This window comes from Remersonia thermophila, chromosome 5 (assembly GCF_042764415.1).
Source record: "Remersonia thermophila strain ATCC 22073 chromosome 5, whole genome shotgun sequence".
NCBI lineage: Eukaryota > Fungi > Ascomycota > Sordariomycetes > Sordariales > Chaetomiaceae > Remersonia > Remersonia thermophila.
This window is the reverse complement of record NC_092221.1, coordinates 538,677-557,801: the sequence shown is the minus strand read 5'-3', so window position 1 is coordinate 557,801 and position 19,125 is coordinate 538,677. Positions and strand designations below refer to the sequence as shown.

At 54.9% G+C, this 19,125-nt stretch overlaps 2 protein-coding genes across 2 annotated transcripts; both read right to left on the bottom strand.

The window, feature by feature from the left end:
• Positions 1-2,515: 2,515 nt before the first annotated feature.
• VTJ83DRAFT_5381 (uncharacterized protein) lies at positions 2,516-4,394 on the bottom strand (the record flags this gene model as incomplete). The annotated part of the gene is made up of 3 exons (XM_071011975.1): positions 2,516-3,177; positions 3,372-3,401; positions 3,626-4,394. 3 exons carry the CDS (start codon positions 4,392-4,394, stop codon positions 2,516-2,518), a joined length of 1,461 nt encoding a protein of 486 aa, XP_070864756.1.
• A 2,499-nt stretch (positions 4,395-6,893) lies between these two features.
• On the bottom strand, positions 6,894-8,773 carry VTJ83DRAFT_5380 (uncharacterized protein; the record flags this gene model as incomplete). Its single annotated transcript, XM_071011974.1, has 3 exons — positions 6,894-8,116; positions 8,225-8,356; positions 8,449-8,773. The coding sequence occupies 3 exons, from the start codon at positions 8,771-8,773 to the stop codon at positions 6,894-6,896; spliced, it is 1,680 nt and encodes a 559-aa protein (XP_070864755.1).
• Positions 8,774-19,125: the final 10,352 nt, after the last annotated feature.

Sequence of the window (19,125 nt, the reverse complement as noted above, 5' to 3'; positions counted from 1 at the left end):
GGTCGCTTCCAGCTGAAGAAGCATTTGACGCGGAACTTGTAGGTGCCAGGCTGGGTGATCCTGAGGCTCTCCTCCCAGCAGAACCGGACCTCGGACTCACCCCACAGATTTTCAAGCTCCTTTGGCTTGGTCCAAACATTGGTGCTTCCAACGAGAACGGTTTGCCTCGGAGTGAGCTCATACTGCCCATCCTCCCTCAGGCGGAGCAAGTCCACGTAGGCACCGTACCGGTGCTCTTTGGGAAACTCCATCGGATGAGGGCCGTTGAAGCGGTACCATTGGATGTAGAGAGACACGGTAGGCCCTTTCCTAATCAACTTGCCTGGACGAGCAGGTCGCGATTTGGCGTCGCCACGGCCTGGAACATCCCTAAACTCAATACGGACGCACTTGTCTACGCCGTAGGTTGGCATTGTCTCAATCGTTCTCGAGTTGATATGATAATAAATGACTGCGATGTGCTGGTGAGCTGGCTTGGTTATCGGCCTGACCTCAACAGAAACGAGCCCAAATTTATAGCTTTCCCATGTGAATCAGCTGGTGGTATTGCAGTCCTCATGTTTTCGCATCATGCTGCGTCTTTTGTTATGATGCCACCGATCGACCCTATGCAGTCCAACCGCGGTGTTTCAAGGACAAGGAAGTCGATCAGTTCATCTCTTTGTTGCAAGATACCGTTTCTGCAAGGTTGTACAAACAATAAAATTGTCCCAGTTTTAGCTAATTACATCATGCCAGAGAATTGCTGTTCCCGCGTTGTTGTATAACAAAGACTCATTTCGTCGCCATGCTGGAAGTCTTATTCTCAGCACTGCCGACACAGATCTGAGGGGGGGGGGTGGAGTCCAACACTGAGCACCGCCGATCACGACATCGCGTTTCGGAGAAATGGGCAAACCTCAGAACATCCGGCGCAGCGGGGTGCTGGGCTCCATGCCCTACCTAGAGCGAGTCCCGCCCTACGCACATCTGTGCGTGCTCCAGGGCCACCCCGTCAACCCTGCGCCGATGGCTGAGCTGCGCATCAACCCGTCGCGTCTTCCCTACCCCTTCTCCCTCAAGAGCAACAGCCTGGACCTGCTCCAGGCTGAGGTGAGCGTGATTGCTGACGATGTCCCAGGTACGTATAGCGATAATGTCGTCCCGGATACGGTCAAAAGCCTGGAGGCGATCCCTCGTAAGCACTCGATCACGTCTGACGGATGCGTGTGGATCGACTTCGTTTGGGACGGCCTTTGCATCACCAAGCCTGGCAGGTTCCGCTTCAAGGTTGACTTTTACTACTTTATCAACCGGGAAGATCTGACCCAGGAGAAAGTCCGGCTTTGTACCGTCCAGTCTGCGGATGAGTTTCGTGTGGTGGCCTCTTGACCTGTTCGCTGATCTCTCTGGTTGGCCTGTGTCAACCGCGGAGCGTTGAGACGTCAGGTACGTCGTTTTCGAATGCAATAGTACTTTTGTTCAAGATTTGTTCCCTGTACTTCGATATCATGACCCCAAAGTGAACTTGTTGACCTTTGTGCCGCTGGTAATGGTGGCAAGAAGAGTTTGGCATACATACATAGCCACAGCAGATCCCAGGAATCAGAGCATCGAAATGGCGTCCATGATTACAAAGCTTTCACACAGCTTGCCTTTCTCACGTAGAGGCTGGGGAATTACTAGGCCAGTGATCGCCTGCGATGGGCGTTGCCCTCTATCTCAATGAGTCCTTCTGTGCACCATGAATGGGCATGCGGCACACATCTCCTTCCATCACCGTTTCATCTTCCTTGTTGTTCCCCAAGCGCTCCTCGCGAGAGCATGGGGCCTTCCCCACGCGTGCACGATATCAATGCCGTTAAGCATCCGTCACGGGGTCACGGGGACTCTGGACAAGCCCAGGGAGATAGAAGAGGGGGATTGCCGGTCGGGTCAGGGTGAGTTATGGGCTTTCCTGGCCGTTTATTCCTGCGCCCTTAGGGGTCCGGGCTATGCGATGACCGCCCCTCCGTCTTTTGTGCTCGAGACGGTATTGTTGCTTCTAGGCGGTTGCAACCCGGATGAACGGGATCGAGCCATCCTGAAGGCGAAACTTCTCGCGGCGGTCTCCTGCTGGCGTGCCTTGTGAAGGACGTAGGATACGTCGTGTGTGTGTCGTCATCTAGCCCAGGTCGCATTTCATACGAGGCAGCGCCGTAGCCTGATGCGTGGGTCGACAACAATGGGCACCCAGCCCCTTTGCACACCGCCAGGGATCGGTTTCTCCGAGTGCTGTTTGAGAACCTGCCGATCCGTTGTTGGGTACGTTTCGAATCGGGTGCGTCGTCATGGCTGCCGGCCGGCTGGTGGTCAGTGATGGTAATGAAGCCCGCTAGTAAGGGCGGGCTCAGGCTTGTCCTCCTCTTTAGGGCTGGCGGGATGATGCCTGATCTGATCGCTTGTATGGATGTGTGCGTGCGTGCGTGCGTGCGTGCGTGTGTGTGTGTGTGTGTTCCGCAAGCCATGCGAAACCAACAATCTAGGTCGTCCCCCCTCATGCCGGTTTCCTCGCGTACACCACATGGAACGGGAAATAGACGTGTTTTCCCTCGTCCATGATGGCCCTCCTCACGTCGACCAAAAACATCTCGATCTGCAACGGCGTCCATCCTAGCGCCATCAGCGGCCGCCTGCTGATTCCCCTCAGCCCATCCATCATCGCAGTTCTCAGGAACAGCCCGCAAGACCTCAGTTGTGCATCCCTCGGCCAGATCCCCAAGGGACACTTGTGCACGACGGTTTTGATATCCGTAAACCCCGCCGCCTCGAGGCGTTTTGGCAACGCCGAGATGCCGTACACATCGCACCCTGCACGGGCATGCATGCCCTGGGCCAGGAAGCGCAGGTAATCTCTCAGGGCGTACGGGGTTTCGTCCGTCAGGGTGCCATCGTCCGAGCTGGGAACGCTCAAGAGTTCCTGGGCCTCAAAGTATGCCCCGGGCTTTAGATGGCGGTAGACGCGCTGAAGCAAGGCGTCCGGGTCTTGGACGGAGTGGAGGGTGTGGCGCAGGTGGATAAAGTCATACTTGTCGTCGGGGTCGATCCATTCTTCTTCAAAGTCGTCGACGAAGAAGTGGACGTTTTCGGGGACAAAAGTGGGCTGGATCGGAGAGAGATCGATCCCTGTGAAGGTGCTTTGGGGATAGCGGTCGCCGACTGCGGTGGGGGTTAGCGATGGGTTGACGGCTGCAGAGGCTGAATGGAGGGTGGGGCGCGCTGAGAGGAGGGGGTTGTGTTGGTTGGGTAGGTATGGAGGATACTGAGTGTGCATACGTCATCTGAGACATGCTTGAGAGTCTCAGTGGGCCATGCAGGTGGTGATGAAGATGAATAAAAATCGATGGACTTACGTTCCATGGCCCATATTCCGGTCCCGGTGCCTGCCTCGAGCGTCAGCCCGGTCCAGCTCAGCGGAACGCAAAAGGTTTGTCGAGGGTGGACGGTCGGGCTTCGACGTCACGCCGCGGCCGCTGCCCGGCATTTCGTCGACGCCACGCCTCCGCTCATGCAAGCCCAAACCCTCATATGAGCTCCCCTCTCGCCCAACTCAACCTCACATGCAAGCACAAGACCACAGCGAGAGAACAGGAAACCAAAAGCTCACCTAAGTCCAACACTTCGCCGCCCCGCTCCAAGACGTCGCCAACAGGCGAATAAAAATACTCCCCGTTGCACAACATCAACGTCATGGTATGCTTCATATCATCCCGGTTCTGTTCCGTCTCATCGTTGGGGAACGCATACTTGCCCTCGTGGTAAGCGTGGTACCGCAAGCCACCCTCAAACACGTGGTCGCGGATGGAGCTGGTCATGGAAACAGGCTGCTGCTGATCCGCGCACCCCTCTGGCGGGGAGGTGGGATTCCCGCCGTCGTCACAGGTGCCCGAGCGGGAGGCCGAGCCGGAGCTGGAGCCGGAGGCGGAGGGAGGCCTGGAGGTGAACTCCGACTCTCCGCTCGATGGTGGCGACGCGCGAGCGATGCCGGGCGGGACGGTGGCGGTAGCTATCCTGGGGGAGGTGACGGTGCTGTAGGGAGGGGAGGAGACTCCGGGCAGGCGGCGGCGGAGAGACATGTTCGGGGAGGTGGCGGAAGCGCTGAAGCCGGTCTGGCCGTTTGCACCCACGGCGGCGGCGGCGTCGGCGCTGCCAGCGTCGGCCTCCAAGCGGAGCTTTGGAGAGCCTGCCGAGGATGGTTCTGGTGTCTTGCCCTGGGGTTTGATCCTGTCGCGCATGGCCTTGCGCATGGCCTCGGCTATAGCATAGGCGTTTTCTTCTGCCCGGGGCTCTGTCGGCTGTAGATTGACGGCGATGGGTTCCGAGGTGGAAGACGGGCTCGGGGAGGAGGGCGAGCTCAGGGGGTTGTTGGGATCCATGGTGAGAAGGGGTGGGGTTTTAAGCGGGCCGACGGGATGGCCTGCTCCGGGAAAATGACCGCAAGACAAGTGGGTTGAGCTTTAGAATCCCGGCCGAGAGCTGAAAAGCATGGTGGAATCCAAGACGCGCACGTGGCGTGCAGAGGGTCAATGAGAAGAGGTGGGAGGTTCCGAAGGATGGAGACGGGAGGAGTCGAGCAAAGGACCCGAGCATCTGGTACCGCCGGAGCACGGAAACACGCCAGAGAAGATTGCCCAAGTCGGGGGTACGGGAGGGCGGCGGCGGTGTGCCATTGGCGAGTCGCTTGGGGAGAAGGGCCCACTGGGTGACGCTAGGGGGGCGGGAGAGGGAGGCCATGACCAGGATCTAGGAGGGGAGGTGGACACAGAAAATGGGAAAGGCGCACGGGATGGGAATGATGGGAGGGGAGAATGCTGATGCGGAGGAGCATTCTCCATGATTTTTGTTGGCTACGGTACCTAGTGTAGAATATCAGAGTGTGGAACTTCCCCCGCCCTCTGTCCGAACGTAGCCTCGTTTTCCCATGCAGCAAACAATACAAGAGAACAACCATGTAAAAGAAGAATAAGGACGACGGGCCCGTCAAGGCGCACGCCAGCGTCATACACCCGGCACCATCACCTCACTTAGCGGAAATCGCCGCCGAGGCCTTGTTTACGCCCCAGGATCACATATGTTTCGGATTTCTGAAAACAAGAGAAAAAAAGGGTTTCCATAGGCGCCGACCCAACACAGCGGTTCACTGCTTGTTCCACATCGTGTTGCACGGAACGGACCCTGGTCGGCAGCGGATGGCGGTGAGCAGAACCACAACTCCCGTCCCAGCAGTCTGGTTGCATTCTCCTTGGCAGCCTCAGCTGCCGAGTCGGGTCTGGCCATGTCCGGTGGGTCGCTGCTTGGCCGGATCCGGCAACTTCCAGGTTGTGTTTGTGCTTGTGCTTACTGAGTACGCAGCACGCATGGACATGGTGAGGTATTACTGCGTAGGCCCTGGCCTCAGCAGGAGTCAGTAACTTTTCTTGCCGCTCCAGGAAGAAGGCCAATGCATCTCGATCCGCACGCGCTACAACCTCCCCGTCAGGTAACTGGCGTACCTGGGTTGGCCCGAATGTGGGCGGTTCATGGTTACATTAGAAGACGCTAGTTACTGCAGACCGCACTTTAGCCTCGAGCGTTGGCGAGACCGAGACAAGACATGAACCCACACGGTAACCAGGAGATCCATGAGAGGCCAGCCACACAAGACCCAGCAGCCCACCCAGCGCACATTTACCAACCCCCCCTGTTGTCAGCCGTGGACGGGAAGCCCAAGTCGAGTCGCGTTGGAGTCCCAGTTGGCTGGGAACAAAGTGCGGGGCGCCACCAAAAGGGAATCTCCATCCACGCCGTCGGAGGCCCATCCGCCAATAAGGCGGCACAAGGTGGAAAGAAGAGTGGGTGTGTGGGGCCGTAGAACTTCTCGGCTACCCTCCCCAAACTCAGCCACAATCAATCACCCGCTCTCATGTCGCTTCTTATGACGGGAAGCGAGGCGACGAACAAGAAGAACAAACCTGCTCACTGGAATGGCACCGGAAACAACTCACACCCAGCGCGCCCAAGTGATCGCCCGCCGTGTCTGCCTCGGGCGATGGCACTCGGCTTCCTGCGTTGGTCCCCGAGGCAGGGACCCAAGACCTATCATGTAGTTACATAGTTCCCTGCGGTACGGAGGAATGCTTTACATAGGTACCTACTGAGTACTGTGTACACCGTAATGCACCCACCATGACCCATGCTGCAAGCGCGCCGCAAACATCAACGACATTCAGCTCTGCTCACAGCGGTCCTACTATATGTCGGGTGCTGTACTTCCCCCCCTGCCCCTGCGTCTTCCACGATGCGCCGAGCGGTCGGCTCCGAAGCCTGTTGGGTCCTGTCCCAAGTATCGGTACACGACTTTTGGATGCTTTGGAAACGGGGTGAGCCACAACCGTTTTTCTGGTAAAACCCGCAGATTCCGCCAACCCGGGGACCCCGTCGGGAAAATTCCGCGAAGCTGCCGTCGTCGCGCCCGGGTTAGGTTTGTTGCATGCATCCAAGGTTGCATCCGGTGAGCCGATGCGTCGGCGCCCGTATCGTCCGGTACGTACTAACGTACTATATGCTGTAGTTGCCCGTAGTTGACAACATACGTATCACATCGCCTCTTTTCATTTCCGGGACCTCCGTCCGAGGCCCTGGGTCGGATGCATGGGGCAAATCGCCCAGCAAGCAACAGGTATCACTAAACCCGTCGGTCTGCTCTGCCCGAGGCAACTGGGCATCATCCCCCCCCGTGCCAAGGATGACGTTCGAGAAGGACTACTGCTACAACGAAGGGTAGCGAGACATGCCACGCCATGAGAAGACGGGCAGAAATCGGCAGGACGTTGATTTTGAGCCTTTAGACTCCAAATCGAAACTCGTTTCGGCCCTGCATCAAAGTCCCACGTTCATCACAACGTCTCCCCTTGGAACCTCTTCCTCATCCGTTCCTCCGTCACCCTCCAAGCCTTGGGGAACCATTGCCCCAGCTCCTCTCCGTCCCTACCCTCCATCATTTCCACCACCGCCTTGGCACACATCCAGCACATCACCATGCCGTTCCCGTTGAACCCGCAGCTCACCCACAGCCCTTCCTTCCCCGGCACCTCGCCAACAAACGGAAACCCGTCCGGACTAAACCCCATAATCCCTGTCCACTCTAGCCTCGCCCTCCCGTCCGGATCATCCTCCCCCCAGCTCCCCTCGGCGCCGCCGAAGTACCTCGGCGCCGCCTCGGCGAGGTACTCGCTGATTTGCTCGTTGACCGCCCCATCGTCGGTGAGTCCGCACTCATCCCTCCCCCGTTCCGAAGTCCGCAGCAGCCCGCCGCCCATGACCACGTCCCCCGGCCACCGCACGCCGGCGGCCCGCTGCTGGGTGACCATGTACTCGTACCCGCGGCCGTAGATGAAGCTGTACGTCGTCGGAAGGCACCCGCCGTCGGGGAGCCCTCTCCCGGGCCTCTGCGCCGACATCTGCCCTCGCACGGGCACGATCGCCCCCTGGAACTCGGGCAGCACCGCGGCGGTGTACCCGTTGGTCGCCAGCACCACCCGGCGGGCCCGGACGACCCCGCGAGGGGTGCGCACCTCCCAGGCATGCCCCGTCGCGGCCTCCGCCCGTCGCAGCCCCGTCGCGGCCGTCCGGGTCTGGAGGTTGAACGACCCGGGCCCCCCGCGGTGGCGCAGGCACTCCCGCAGCACCCCGACGGCGAAGGCGTACGCGGACAGGCTGCCGGCGGGGTAGGCCACGCCGCCTTGGACGGCGGTCTCGTCTTCGGCCGGCGTCGGGGAGAAGGCAGGCGGCCAGGGCGGGCGGATGTCGTGCACGGGGAACCGGGCGAGCACCTGGGCGCGCGTGAGGAGGGTGTACCGGCCTTCGGGGAACACGTCGAGATCGGGCGGGCTGAGCGGCATCTCCTCGGCGGAGGAGAGGTCCGCGCGCGTCGGGCTCGGGCTGGAGGTGGCGACGGAGGAAGTGGGGTTTCCGGGTTCACAGCCCGGAGTGGGCTGCGGAGGGCTCCGCCGAAAGGCCGACCGCATGGCAGCGACGCCGGATTTTGCCGCGGTCCAGGCCGCAGGAGAGTAAATGACGTCGACGGTCTGGCAGGGGTGCAGGGCGCAGGGGATCTTGTCTGCCAAGACACGCACGCAGGTGAGTTTGAGTTTTGAGTATTAGTTACCGCACATGCATCGCCGGTGGCGAGCGCTGGGGTAAGGACGGCAAGGGTGCCAACACGTACGCTCTCTGGCAAATGCGTGCACGGCCTGGATGTTGGCTAGCTCGAGCCGCGCGATCTTCTTGGCCTCCTCGAGGCCGACCGCCTCGACATGGTCGAGAAAGGACAGGTAGCTCGCTGCTTTGGTGTGGCCGCCTGCGAAGCGGGTTCCGGAATGGTTATCGTCAGCCAGCCGGCCGGCTTCTCGGCATCCTCGAGACGCAAAAGGACAAGCGGTGGAAACGCACCGTTCCTCCCCGTAGCGCCCGAACACGCGCCCCTCGCCTCAAGCATCAGGATTCGGGTGTGCTTCTTCACGCCGTCCCCCGCATCCGCGTGCTGTCCAGATGCAATCCCAGATCCATCTCCATCTCCGTACAGCAAGTTCCATGCCACCGCCGCCCCCGTGATTCCGCTACCAATGATGACGGTATCTGCCTCTGCGGGAAGCTCGGGCGTCGTGCGGTGGTCGTCGAGCCCTTCGTCGGGCGAGAAGGGAGGGAACTCATGCCAGTAGCTTTTTGTCGGGTTTGGATGAGGCGGAAGCACGGGGATCTCGCCGCGTTTATCCATGTTGGCGCCAATCTGGTTCTAGAAACTCCAGGTATTCATTGACTAGTTCGATGTGCATGCGATGGCGGTGATGGCTAGGGAGCCGCTACCCGGATGAGGCGATCTTTGAACTCAGAGAAGACACGCTTCCATGTCATAAGTCCAATCGGTCTTTCTGAAACACTTGATACCTACCTTGTCGTCTGGACACTGTAGCGAGGCCCAAATTCAGGCAGGACAGTAACTATGCGGCACCCCAAAAGGTTAAATTTACCAGGTGAGGAGTACGGGCGACAATCAGCCCCGGAGAGATATCAACAGATGATTTAAATGGTGACATGCACTACAGGTTCTTCTTCGTGCTCACGTGCCGCAAACTACAGGGAGAAACACAGCTGCGTGAGTTGTCACGGCTCGTGCAGTGTAAGCGGGGAAGCATGCATGAGGGGAATGGTTGAGTCGTTCGAGATGTGGGGGGGTTTGGGCTTTCGGGCAGTCATGCTGTCTGTACACCCGCACATCTCGCAAAACCTCAAAAAGACAGGTTAGCCCTATGCTGGTTGATATACCTGTAACGAAATCGCCTTATGGTGTTGCATGGCGGTTGAGCTTTTATCTATCCACATGGCCTTTTTGCACGATTATGGGGAGCGACGTTCGCCATGTCCACTGGGAGTACGTACGGGCTGGGCACAAAACACACATTCTCGTTGGTATCACCACACAATCTGTCGCCAGACACAGGGCCTGCTTCTGTGCAGAGAGCTGCGATACGTCTCAGCGCTCAGCAGAACTGTTGCTATGATGGGACGCCACACAACATGACAATTCCAGAAGGGTGCAAATCAAGACAAAACACGAACAACACGATTGTCCAGTCAGGGCAACTTCTGTATCTGACGGCCAGCTATCCATAACATACAACCGTGAATACAAGCGCAGGCCGAATGACGGGGAAACCTGCAGACAAGAGAACTCACCAAGTCTTCATCTCGTTTCGTTTCCTATTTGCGCCCCCCTCCTCTCTATCCAGACCTGGCTACTTTCCCTGAAACAGGCTACACTCCTCCATCAACCCCCTGCTCACACATCTCAAACACGCACCCCCGTACACGTTGCGCTTGACCACCTGACATCGCGTCTTGCCGACCGTCTCACAGCTTGTGCACCTTATTTTTGAGGTAGCTGCAGCAGCAACAGTAGGAGGAGGAGGCGAAGGAGGAGGAGGCGAAGGAGGAGGAGGAGGAGGAGGAAGAGGAGGAGGAGGAAGGGGAGAAGTGGGCGAGTAAGTGCCTGTCAAAACGCTGCTCTCATAGCTTGGGTCAGCACTGATCGTGTCCTTGACGTTGTCTGCCCCTTTGGCAGTCGCCCTTGGCAGATCGTCTGTAGATCTGGGGGTGGCCTTGACGACACGGTGCCGCGATCGTCGGCTGGGGCGTGGAAGTGGTCGGTCTGGGACGTATGACCTGGGAAGGTTCTTGCGGGAGGATGTGGTGGTGGTAGTGGTGGTGGTGGTGGTGGTGGTGGTGGGCTTTCTCTTCATCGTGACAGGGGGCGGTTTGACCACGATGCCATCTCGGATATTCCCATCGTTGGGAGCCATGGTGGTGACTATCGTGGAGCTTGTGGGCGCGCAAGACGCTGTGGCCGTGCTGGCTGAGCTTGAAATGTCCCTAGAGTCCTTGCCATCAGGGAGCAAAGTGTCTGCCGTTGTGGTTCTAGGGGCCGGGAGATAGGGTTGCTGGCTGGCTACGTCGGCGAGAACGCGGAGGCGGGTGAAGTCCGCTGTGGATGGGTTGGCGCGCTGACAAGGCTGGTTCCAGAGAGGATATTTTATGCGAGGCATCTTGGATGGTAACAGCGGAAGCTTGACGACCTCTGGGCTTCGTCGCCTATCGAGGTGCGTATGTACTTCTCGCGAAAGTAGCCGGGGAGTCTAAGAGGGTGGTTTCTGAAAAGGTCGAGAGGGCTTTTCCAAACACAACAACCTACCTGAACTTGATAAAGGCAACAGGCTGCATCATCAGTCCCCAGAATACATTTATGATTCATCTATGACTGTAATCGATGGAGTAAAGAGAACAACATGGGCAATTCCTTACTGCCATGGTCCAAAGAGTCAGTCTGAACATTGTTGGCATTTGAACAAATCCAGGCTCAAACAGACCCAACTCTCTTGTTTTCGACTTTCATACCTCTGAGCTGAAGCCCACTTCCCCCGTTCATTGTCCAGAACTCTGTGTATGCTGTATAATGGGATTGTTGGAATCCTGACATGGTCAGGGGATGTCCCGGTTGTGTCGATATTTGGCCTCGATGGACTTTGCGTTCGCTTGAATCCAAACGCCGAGTCGCTGGACCACCATCAGAGTCGGGATCTTCTTGAGCCTGGATAAATTAAATTATGTCAGATTGCGTGTGCTACATTGGGTACTTGTCAGCGGGATACAACTGTGCATGGCCCAGCCGACTGATCGGCAGTGGCATGACGCCCAACTGCACCATGTACTATGATGGTAGTTTGAGAACACTCAGTTGCTCTCTGGACTTCACAGCCCGCTCAGAGCATGGGGCTTCATGAGTCCTCTGGTTCTCTGGATAGGCTGAACGGACATGACAAGGCTCTGTCCCATGATGGGCTCAGGTAGTCGTTGTCCGGACCTTCCAAGCACACCACCCGGGTGTTTGCGACCTGACGGAGAGAGTATCCCGTTCTGTATCCTCCTTCTGTATCTGGCTTGTGTTTGGGCTCGTCGAATTGTTTAGGATGTGCCTCGAAGGGTGGATTTCATAAATGATGACGCTCTATAGGACTCGTGAAGGGGCCTGTTGATCTTCGGTCGGTCGTCTTCGTCGTCGTCGTCGTTGTCTTCTGTTCCTAGATGGTCTGAGAAAGCCAAGCTGTCAGCGGATGCCAGATTGAACTAACGGTAAGAAAAGGACAGGCACTCAGCCGATCCTTGCTCCAAACACGATGAGCAGTCGACCGGGTAACAGAAAGGTAAGACTCAAGGAAGCGGCGATATCCAGAGTGGTGGTGACATTAGCCCCTTGCGTACCGCTGTCTTGTGACTACTCCGATAGCATGCTGCCGACGAGCCTGTGATGCCTTTCCGGGCCAGAGACAGCGTTGAGATGGCTCGCTATACGATGCTCTTCTCTCCAGCCCTGCTGATCTTCGTGCCCCCGGCAACCTCCTGGTGTCTCTCCGTGAGAAATGCATGGAAAAGAAAGCAGATCAAAAGTTACATTACCTGCAAACACGGCAACATTTACCTTATCTATTTACTACAACGCTTCGCCAATTCCCAGGCCCCAATTCAACGCTGTGCTCTCTTTCGCTCGCTCTCCATGGCAAGTTTCCGTGAGCTTCCGTGTCCAGGCCCGGACCCGCCAGACCCGCTACCTGCCCTGTCCTGGTTTTAGATCCCACAGGCCCGTCCCTCGCCCCGGCAGCTAGGTGTAAAATTGCGCTGAGTCTCGGATTCCGTGGGCTTCCGTGCCCTGCCCCAGCCAGACCCGGCGCCTCAGACTCGGCGAGGCACACCGAAGGACTCACTCTCCTGGCCAGCCACGGCGCCGTGAAAATAAACTCAGTTCCTGTGCCCTTTCCAGTGAACAATGCCAGTACTCTAAACAGATGGAGGTTTCTGCTCCTCTTGTATCAGGCAGTCAACCTCGCAGCGTACACTGATCAATCCTGGGCCTGGCCCTGGCCCATCGTCTCCGCCAGCTTCCGTTGGTTTCCGCTGCGCTCACCCATTTCTCTCTCTAGCTATTGACCACGAATTCAATTCTCTTTTCGCTCCGTTCCGAATCATTATTGCTCTTCTGAGGCCCCGGACAATCAGCCAACCACGCGGCTCGAAAATGGCCGGACCCGTCCGGAGCTCCCAAGCAGAAAAGCGGACCGGCCAGCCACGCAGCTCAGAATGGCCGCCATTTTCCTTCCCACGTTTTTCCATTTTCCTATTCAAATCAACTTTCTGTGGGCTGATTTGGCTCTTCTCTGTCTTCCCTGTTGGTCTATAAAACCCCCTTCCTCTTCCCAAATCCCTCCTCTTCAAACCTTTCCTTCTTCCAACCTTCCAACCCCCTCCATCATCGACACACTCCTCTCTCACTCATCCACTTCCTCTTCCCTCCCTTGCTCAGTACTTCCATCCCTCCCTTGGCATCTGTCTCCTGCTTTTCATTCTCTGATGTCATCTTCATCCTACGTCCTCGGCCTCCGATCAAGGTCGAGGCGCAGTCGAGAACCCGCGTCTTCGACGTACAAATCGCCCATTCTTTGCTTTCTGCTCTAGCCCTTCACCTTTCTATCGATCAGGTACGTCTTCCCTTGAGCTCCCACAGCTTTCATGCCCTTTCGGCATCGACTGACCGTCCTTGTCGCCTCCACAGTCACAGTTTGCGCTCTTCACGCACTTCTCGGTCGGCTGGCCTTACTTTTCGGACGAGAAGCAGCACGTGATCCCTTCGATAAGCCACTATTCACATTCTCTGTTCTTTTCTGGCCATTTCTATTTCCCACAAACATTTCATTTCTTTCAGAAATTCAACCTTATCTTCCCACCGATCCATTCTACCCCGCATTCCCAACCTTCCTCGCTTCTTTTCTTCCTACTCACCCATCCAACATTTCTTGTTCTCTTCTTTCTTCATTACTCTCATCACTTCTCAGCCTTCCCATACACTACTTCCATCACTTCCCTGACCGCGATCAGTTATTTCCCTCGATTGTCGACTGCTTTTATCGACCTGCATCCTTTTCTCATCGTGTGGCACTGCCTCTCCCTCGTGCGCTGCCATCTTAGCTGCTTTTCTTCAATCGCACACAAAGCAAGTCGCTTCCCTTCAACTCACTCACCATCTAAGTAACCGTCCGCTAACAATTCCTGTTCCTCCCAGGTCATTTTCTGCCAGTCGAGCCCGTTTCCACTCCCACAAGCCCCAACATCATCGTCCCCATCGATGAGGCGTCGTCGAAAGCGGGTCCAGAGTCTCCTGCCCTTTTGGGCGGCTTCCACCGCCCCATTGGCCCGGGGCCTGTGATGGACCCGCTTGGTGCGACCCGAACCCGGCCGATCGGGACCACCCCCCGGTCATTTTTCGACGTCGCGATATCAAAAAGCACAAGCACATACACTCAAGGTACGTCAGCTCACAGGAACAGCCGACCGCCTGGTTCCGGTGATGACACTACCCGCCCATTCTTCCACGCCAGGGTCATAAAGCAGCCATTGTACACCGGGCTGCTTTGTGGTCACCGAGGGTCTTTTATGACTGATCCGGGACCTTTACTGACAGATGCTAGATGTTTCTTTTGTTTTCAGTGTTTTCATCTTCTCGTCTTGGTCGGTCACATCCTTCTCTCCGCATCTTTCACCGCCATCTCCATCTCGTTCTTCTGGCCTCTTCACTCTTTTGGCCTTCTCAGTTCGATTTCCTTCGACAGTCCAATTCTTCCCTCTGCCCTTTTCATTTTCCCCGGCTCCGATGATGATCACCGACTTCCAGCCACACAACGACACGGAGTTGGTCGCCCGCTGTCATACCTTCTCTGAAACGCCTTAGGGCGTGATGAGACTGACACCTGCCTCTGGAGCGGCGACTCCGGAGGCAACCCCGCTGAGGAGCTGTTTTCCTTTTTTTTTCATTTTCTTTCTTTCCTTCTTTTCCTCTCTTTTCTCTTTTTTCCTCTCTTTTCTCTTTTTTTCTCTCTCTCGCATCTTTTCCTTTCTCTTATTTCCTTTCTCTTGTCTCTTTTCCTTTCTCTCGTTTTTCTTTTCTTCTCTGTCGTCTTTTTCCTTTCTGTCGTCTTTTTTCCTTCCTCCTCTTTTTTCTCTCTCTCGCGTCCTCTTCTCTCTCTCTTGTCGTTCTTCTCTTTCTTTTTTTCATCTTTTTTCCTATTTTCTCTCCATTTCTCTGTTTCGTTTCCTCCATCTGGCACGCCGTGCCACGGTCGCTGGGCCGTCCTATGGTGGTGACCAACCATCATGGTTGAAATGAGCCACCATGGTCGACGTTAAGTCCCATGCCTTCTTCTTTCTTCGTTTGTTTTTCCTGTTCTGCTTTCATACGCATTGGGCCGTCTCATGGTGGTCACTAGCTGCCGTGTTGATGTAAGTCCCATGACCTCTTTTTTTCCTTTTTTCCTTTTCACTTTCCTGCCCTACACCTCATCCCCAGTGATGAAACGCACTTCCGAGAGGTGATCCCCGATCACCCACCCAATCTCGGATCTCTGAGGCTTATGCCAACGACGAGATGTGCGCCTCCTGTGCAAGCGTGCCATGGGGGAATCTGAGGGGACTTCTTTCCTGTCTTTCTGCCCTATCTTGTTTTTCTGTCTCTCTTTTCTGCCTCTCTGTCTTTCTGTCCTCTCTTTTTGTTTTCCGGTTTTTCATCTCACCGTTCTTTTCCCCGTTGCGTCTTCTAGTTTTCTGTTCTGTTCTTCATTCCGCTTTCTCGTTTGATTTCCTTGTTTTCTCACGTGTTGGGCAGCCATATGTTGACTTCGGTCAACATCCATCTAAGCGTAAGCCCCGGCCTTGCTTTTCATTTCTTTCCATGGTCATCCCCAATGATGAAACACACGACCAGAGACATCGGGTGGGATCGCTTCGTGGTCACCCACCTGATCTTGGATCCCCGAGGTGTCGCCGATACTGATGACGGGATGTGTGCCTCTTGTGCCTTCGGGCCAAGGAGGAGACTGAGGGGCTTTCTTTTCCTATCTTCCTGTTCTGCTTGTCTATTCTCTTTCTGCTTCTCATGCTCTGTCTTTCCTGTTTCTCATGCATTGGGCAACCCCATGGTGGTAACAAACCACTATGCGGAGTCTAAGTCCCAATCCCCCCAGCAGTTCCTTTCATCACATTCTGTTTCGTTTGTCTCTTCTGGATTCTCTTTTTGTTTACATCTCTGATCCTTCTTTCCACCGGCCCCAATGATGATGATGCAATGCACTGCCGAAACAGTATCAGAGGGCTCCTCTTGGTCACCCACCTGATCTCGGATCTCTGAGCTGCCTCGGGCACCAGCAACGAGATGTGCGTCTCTTGGTTATCCAAGAGAGAACTGAGGGGCCTGCTTTTCCTGTCTACACGTTCTTCTTTTCAATTTCTTTTTCTCACCTCCTTTTTTGTCCTGTCTTTTTGATCTATTTCCCCTGTTCCTTATGCATCCGACAGCACCATAGCAACATTCGTCAACACCACATGCGTAAGCTCCGGTGTTTTTTCTTCTTTTCTTTCCTGCTTTTCTCTCCTTCCCTTTTCCTTCTTTTCTTTCCTGCTTTTCTCTCCTTCCCTTTTCCTTCTTTTTTTCCTTCTTTTTTTCCTTCTTTTTTTCCTTCTTTTTTCCTTCTTTTTTTCCTTCTTTTTTTCCTTCTTTTTTTCCTTCTTTTTTTCCTTCTCCTCTTTATTTACTCTGCTTTGTTCTTATACCACTTTCTTCTTCCTTTTTGTCTTCTCGCTCTTCCTACTTCTTTTCCGTTTCCCTGATTCATACAGGCCCCAATGATGAAATGCGCCCCTGAGAAACAACGTCAGGTGGAGGCCTCCTTGGTCACCCACCTGACATCAGGTCTCCGAGGTGCCGCTGGCACCAAAAAGGAGATGTGCGCCTCTTGGTCATCCAAGAGATAACTGAGGGGCTATTGTCTCTTGCTAACATACAAGAGCGGCCGTCATGGAGGGCGGATATCAACATTCATCAGATACGTTTACTGTCTCCTTTTCTTCTCTCCCATCTTCCGTCGTTTGCCTCCAGCACATTCTCCCCGATGAGGAAACTCACTCCCGAGAGGTGGTCCCCGATCACTCACCCAATCTCGGATCTCTGAGGCTCACGACAACAACGAGATGTGTGCCACTTGGCCCTGGTCAAGGAGGAAGCTGAGGGGATTTACTGCTTTCTTTTATTGTCTTTCTTCGTTCCTTGTGGGCAGCCACCATAGTAGTGGACATAAGTCCCAATCCCTTCTTCTCCTGTTGTTTCTTGTTTCCTTGCTTTTCCTTGGCCTGTTTTATTTTTCTGCACATCGCTGCTTTGGCTCTCATGATGAACCGCACGTCCCAGGGGGCTCCTCTTGGTCACCCGCCTGATTTCGAATCTCTGAGGCCTTTTCACCGATGAAGAGATGTGCGTCTCCTGAGCCACGACGCAAGGAGGGAGCTGAAGGGCCTTTTCTTTCTGCATTCCCGACTTCATGGGCAGCCACGTTGGCAACCTTTTCAGGACCACGGTGGATGTAAGGCCCTCTTCTGCATTTCCCCCAGCCCTCTCTTTTCCTTTAATTGCCTGGTCCTCTTTTCTCCCTGTTCCATTTTTCTTCTTTCAATTCTTGTTTTCTGTTTTAGCTCTTTTCCATCATTCTGGCCCCGATGATGAAACTCACCCCTCGAGCGACCAATTCTGGACGGGATAGTTACTTGGTCACCCACCTGGTCTCGGGATCTCTGAGATGTCTAACATCGACGACGAGATGTGCTTCTTTTGTGCCTTGAGCCAAGAAGGAATCTGAGGGGCTTTGTCTGAGCATGTCTTGTCTTTCTCTCTCGCTTTTATTTTTTTTCTTTTACATCACCACCTTTTTGACGCTGTATTTCCTTGTCATTTTCCTATGTGCTTGCCTCCAAATGTCCCAGTGATGAAAACAGGCACCAAGAGCTTCAAGTTGTTTGGTCACCTGTCTGGATTATACTATCCACAATCGTTTGGTCTCTGAGGTACCTTTGGTATCGCTGCTGAGACAAGCATTTCAGGCCTAACCTGATATCTTCTGAGGGGCACCTTTTATCCTTATTTCCTTCTTCTTTTCCTATGTTTGTTTTTCCTCAATCCTCTTCTTTTCTTTTCTTCTTGTTCTCTCTTTTCCCCTGGTTTCATCATCACAGACTCAAAGAGAGAAGATGGAACGGTCACCAAACTGATTCTCTCTCCCGTTTCCCCCAATCCTTCTTATCCATTGTTTGAATCGTCTTTTTCACCTCTTTTTGCTTCTTTCAACTCCCTTTCACTTTCAAAAACTCCGATGATGAGCACTGTGAAGACTCCAAAAGAGATGAGATCGCTTTGGTCACTCTCATCTTGCAAGGGGTCATCGAATCTGAGACACTGAATAGTGTCAAGGATGAGAGAAATAGCTCCTTCGGGCCATGGCCTGGAGGTTGGATACTTTCTGAGGAGTCTTGTTATCCTGTTCATTTTGTCCTCCCTTTTTCCCAGTTATTTCACTTCGGCCACTGACTCTTTTCCCAGAGCAAGAGATACGGACTGGACAGTGCACATGCACTTATACTGCGGCATCACTCAATTACCAGGTAAGCCTATCTCGTGCTTTCTCATCTTTGATTCTTCCTGCTTCAGTGATGGAAGGGCCTAACAAGGGGATTAACTCAGGTGGTAAAATGATATAGGTCACCGTCCTGGTCCCTCCAACCCCTGAGAGATCTTGGTTCGTACGGAGGTCGCCCTCGTGGCACGTGGTTCTCAAGATTATCATCGACTTCTCTAGACCCCAGTCCCCAAGAGGCGTGTGAGGGGCCTTCCTTCTGATGTGGCTTTTGCCCGCCTCTCTTGATGCAGTACTGACGATCATGCATTCTCATCACAGGCACATCTATCCATTCTCTGGATTCACCTTTTCGGAGGAGGGTTGTCTTTGGATTCCCTTGCATTTCTTTTTCATCCTTCCTGACTTGTCGCCGGCCGTTTGGATTCACCTCGTTCAACTGCCAACAGTCCTCCACTGCTCCTGAGTACATGTTAAGTAAGTCAATCTTCCATCTTCTCAAGCCTCTCCCCTTTCTTATTCCTATGATGAACATGTTTTTGGGGGGTCGGTGCGGGCGGCATGGTCACCTCGCCTGGCACCACATACATCTGAGGCACCCGCAAAACTTTTGAACTTGTCAAGCTGGAATAAAGCCAGCCACTAGGCACCGCGGGGAATCAACGACCCGGTAACAGACACGATGTGACCACCGCGGGTGCCGGTGCTGAGTTATTTACAAGATTTCTAGGCCACGGTCTGGAGAATCCTTCCTGAGGAGCACTTTTCTCTTCTCGCATTTCTGGTCTTCTGCCTTCGCTGTTGCTGACGATCGAGCTCACAGTTCGACGGCACCCCGACGCTCGCCATCTTGCTCCCTGTCTACTTCTGTAAGGACAGAACCTCGAGACGATTGCAGGCGGGGCTTGCTCAACCAAGTAGCCTTTGGATCGCTCTGAGGCATCCGGCAGTGCTAAAGAGCGCACAGGGACCAGATGCTGTCAGGCCTGGCGCTTCTGAGGAGTCTTTTTCTTCGACTCGGTTTTCCTACTCTCCATCCCGGCTTCAATGATGACGATCAGTTATGACGATT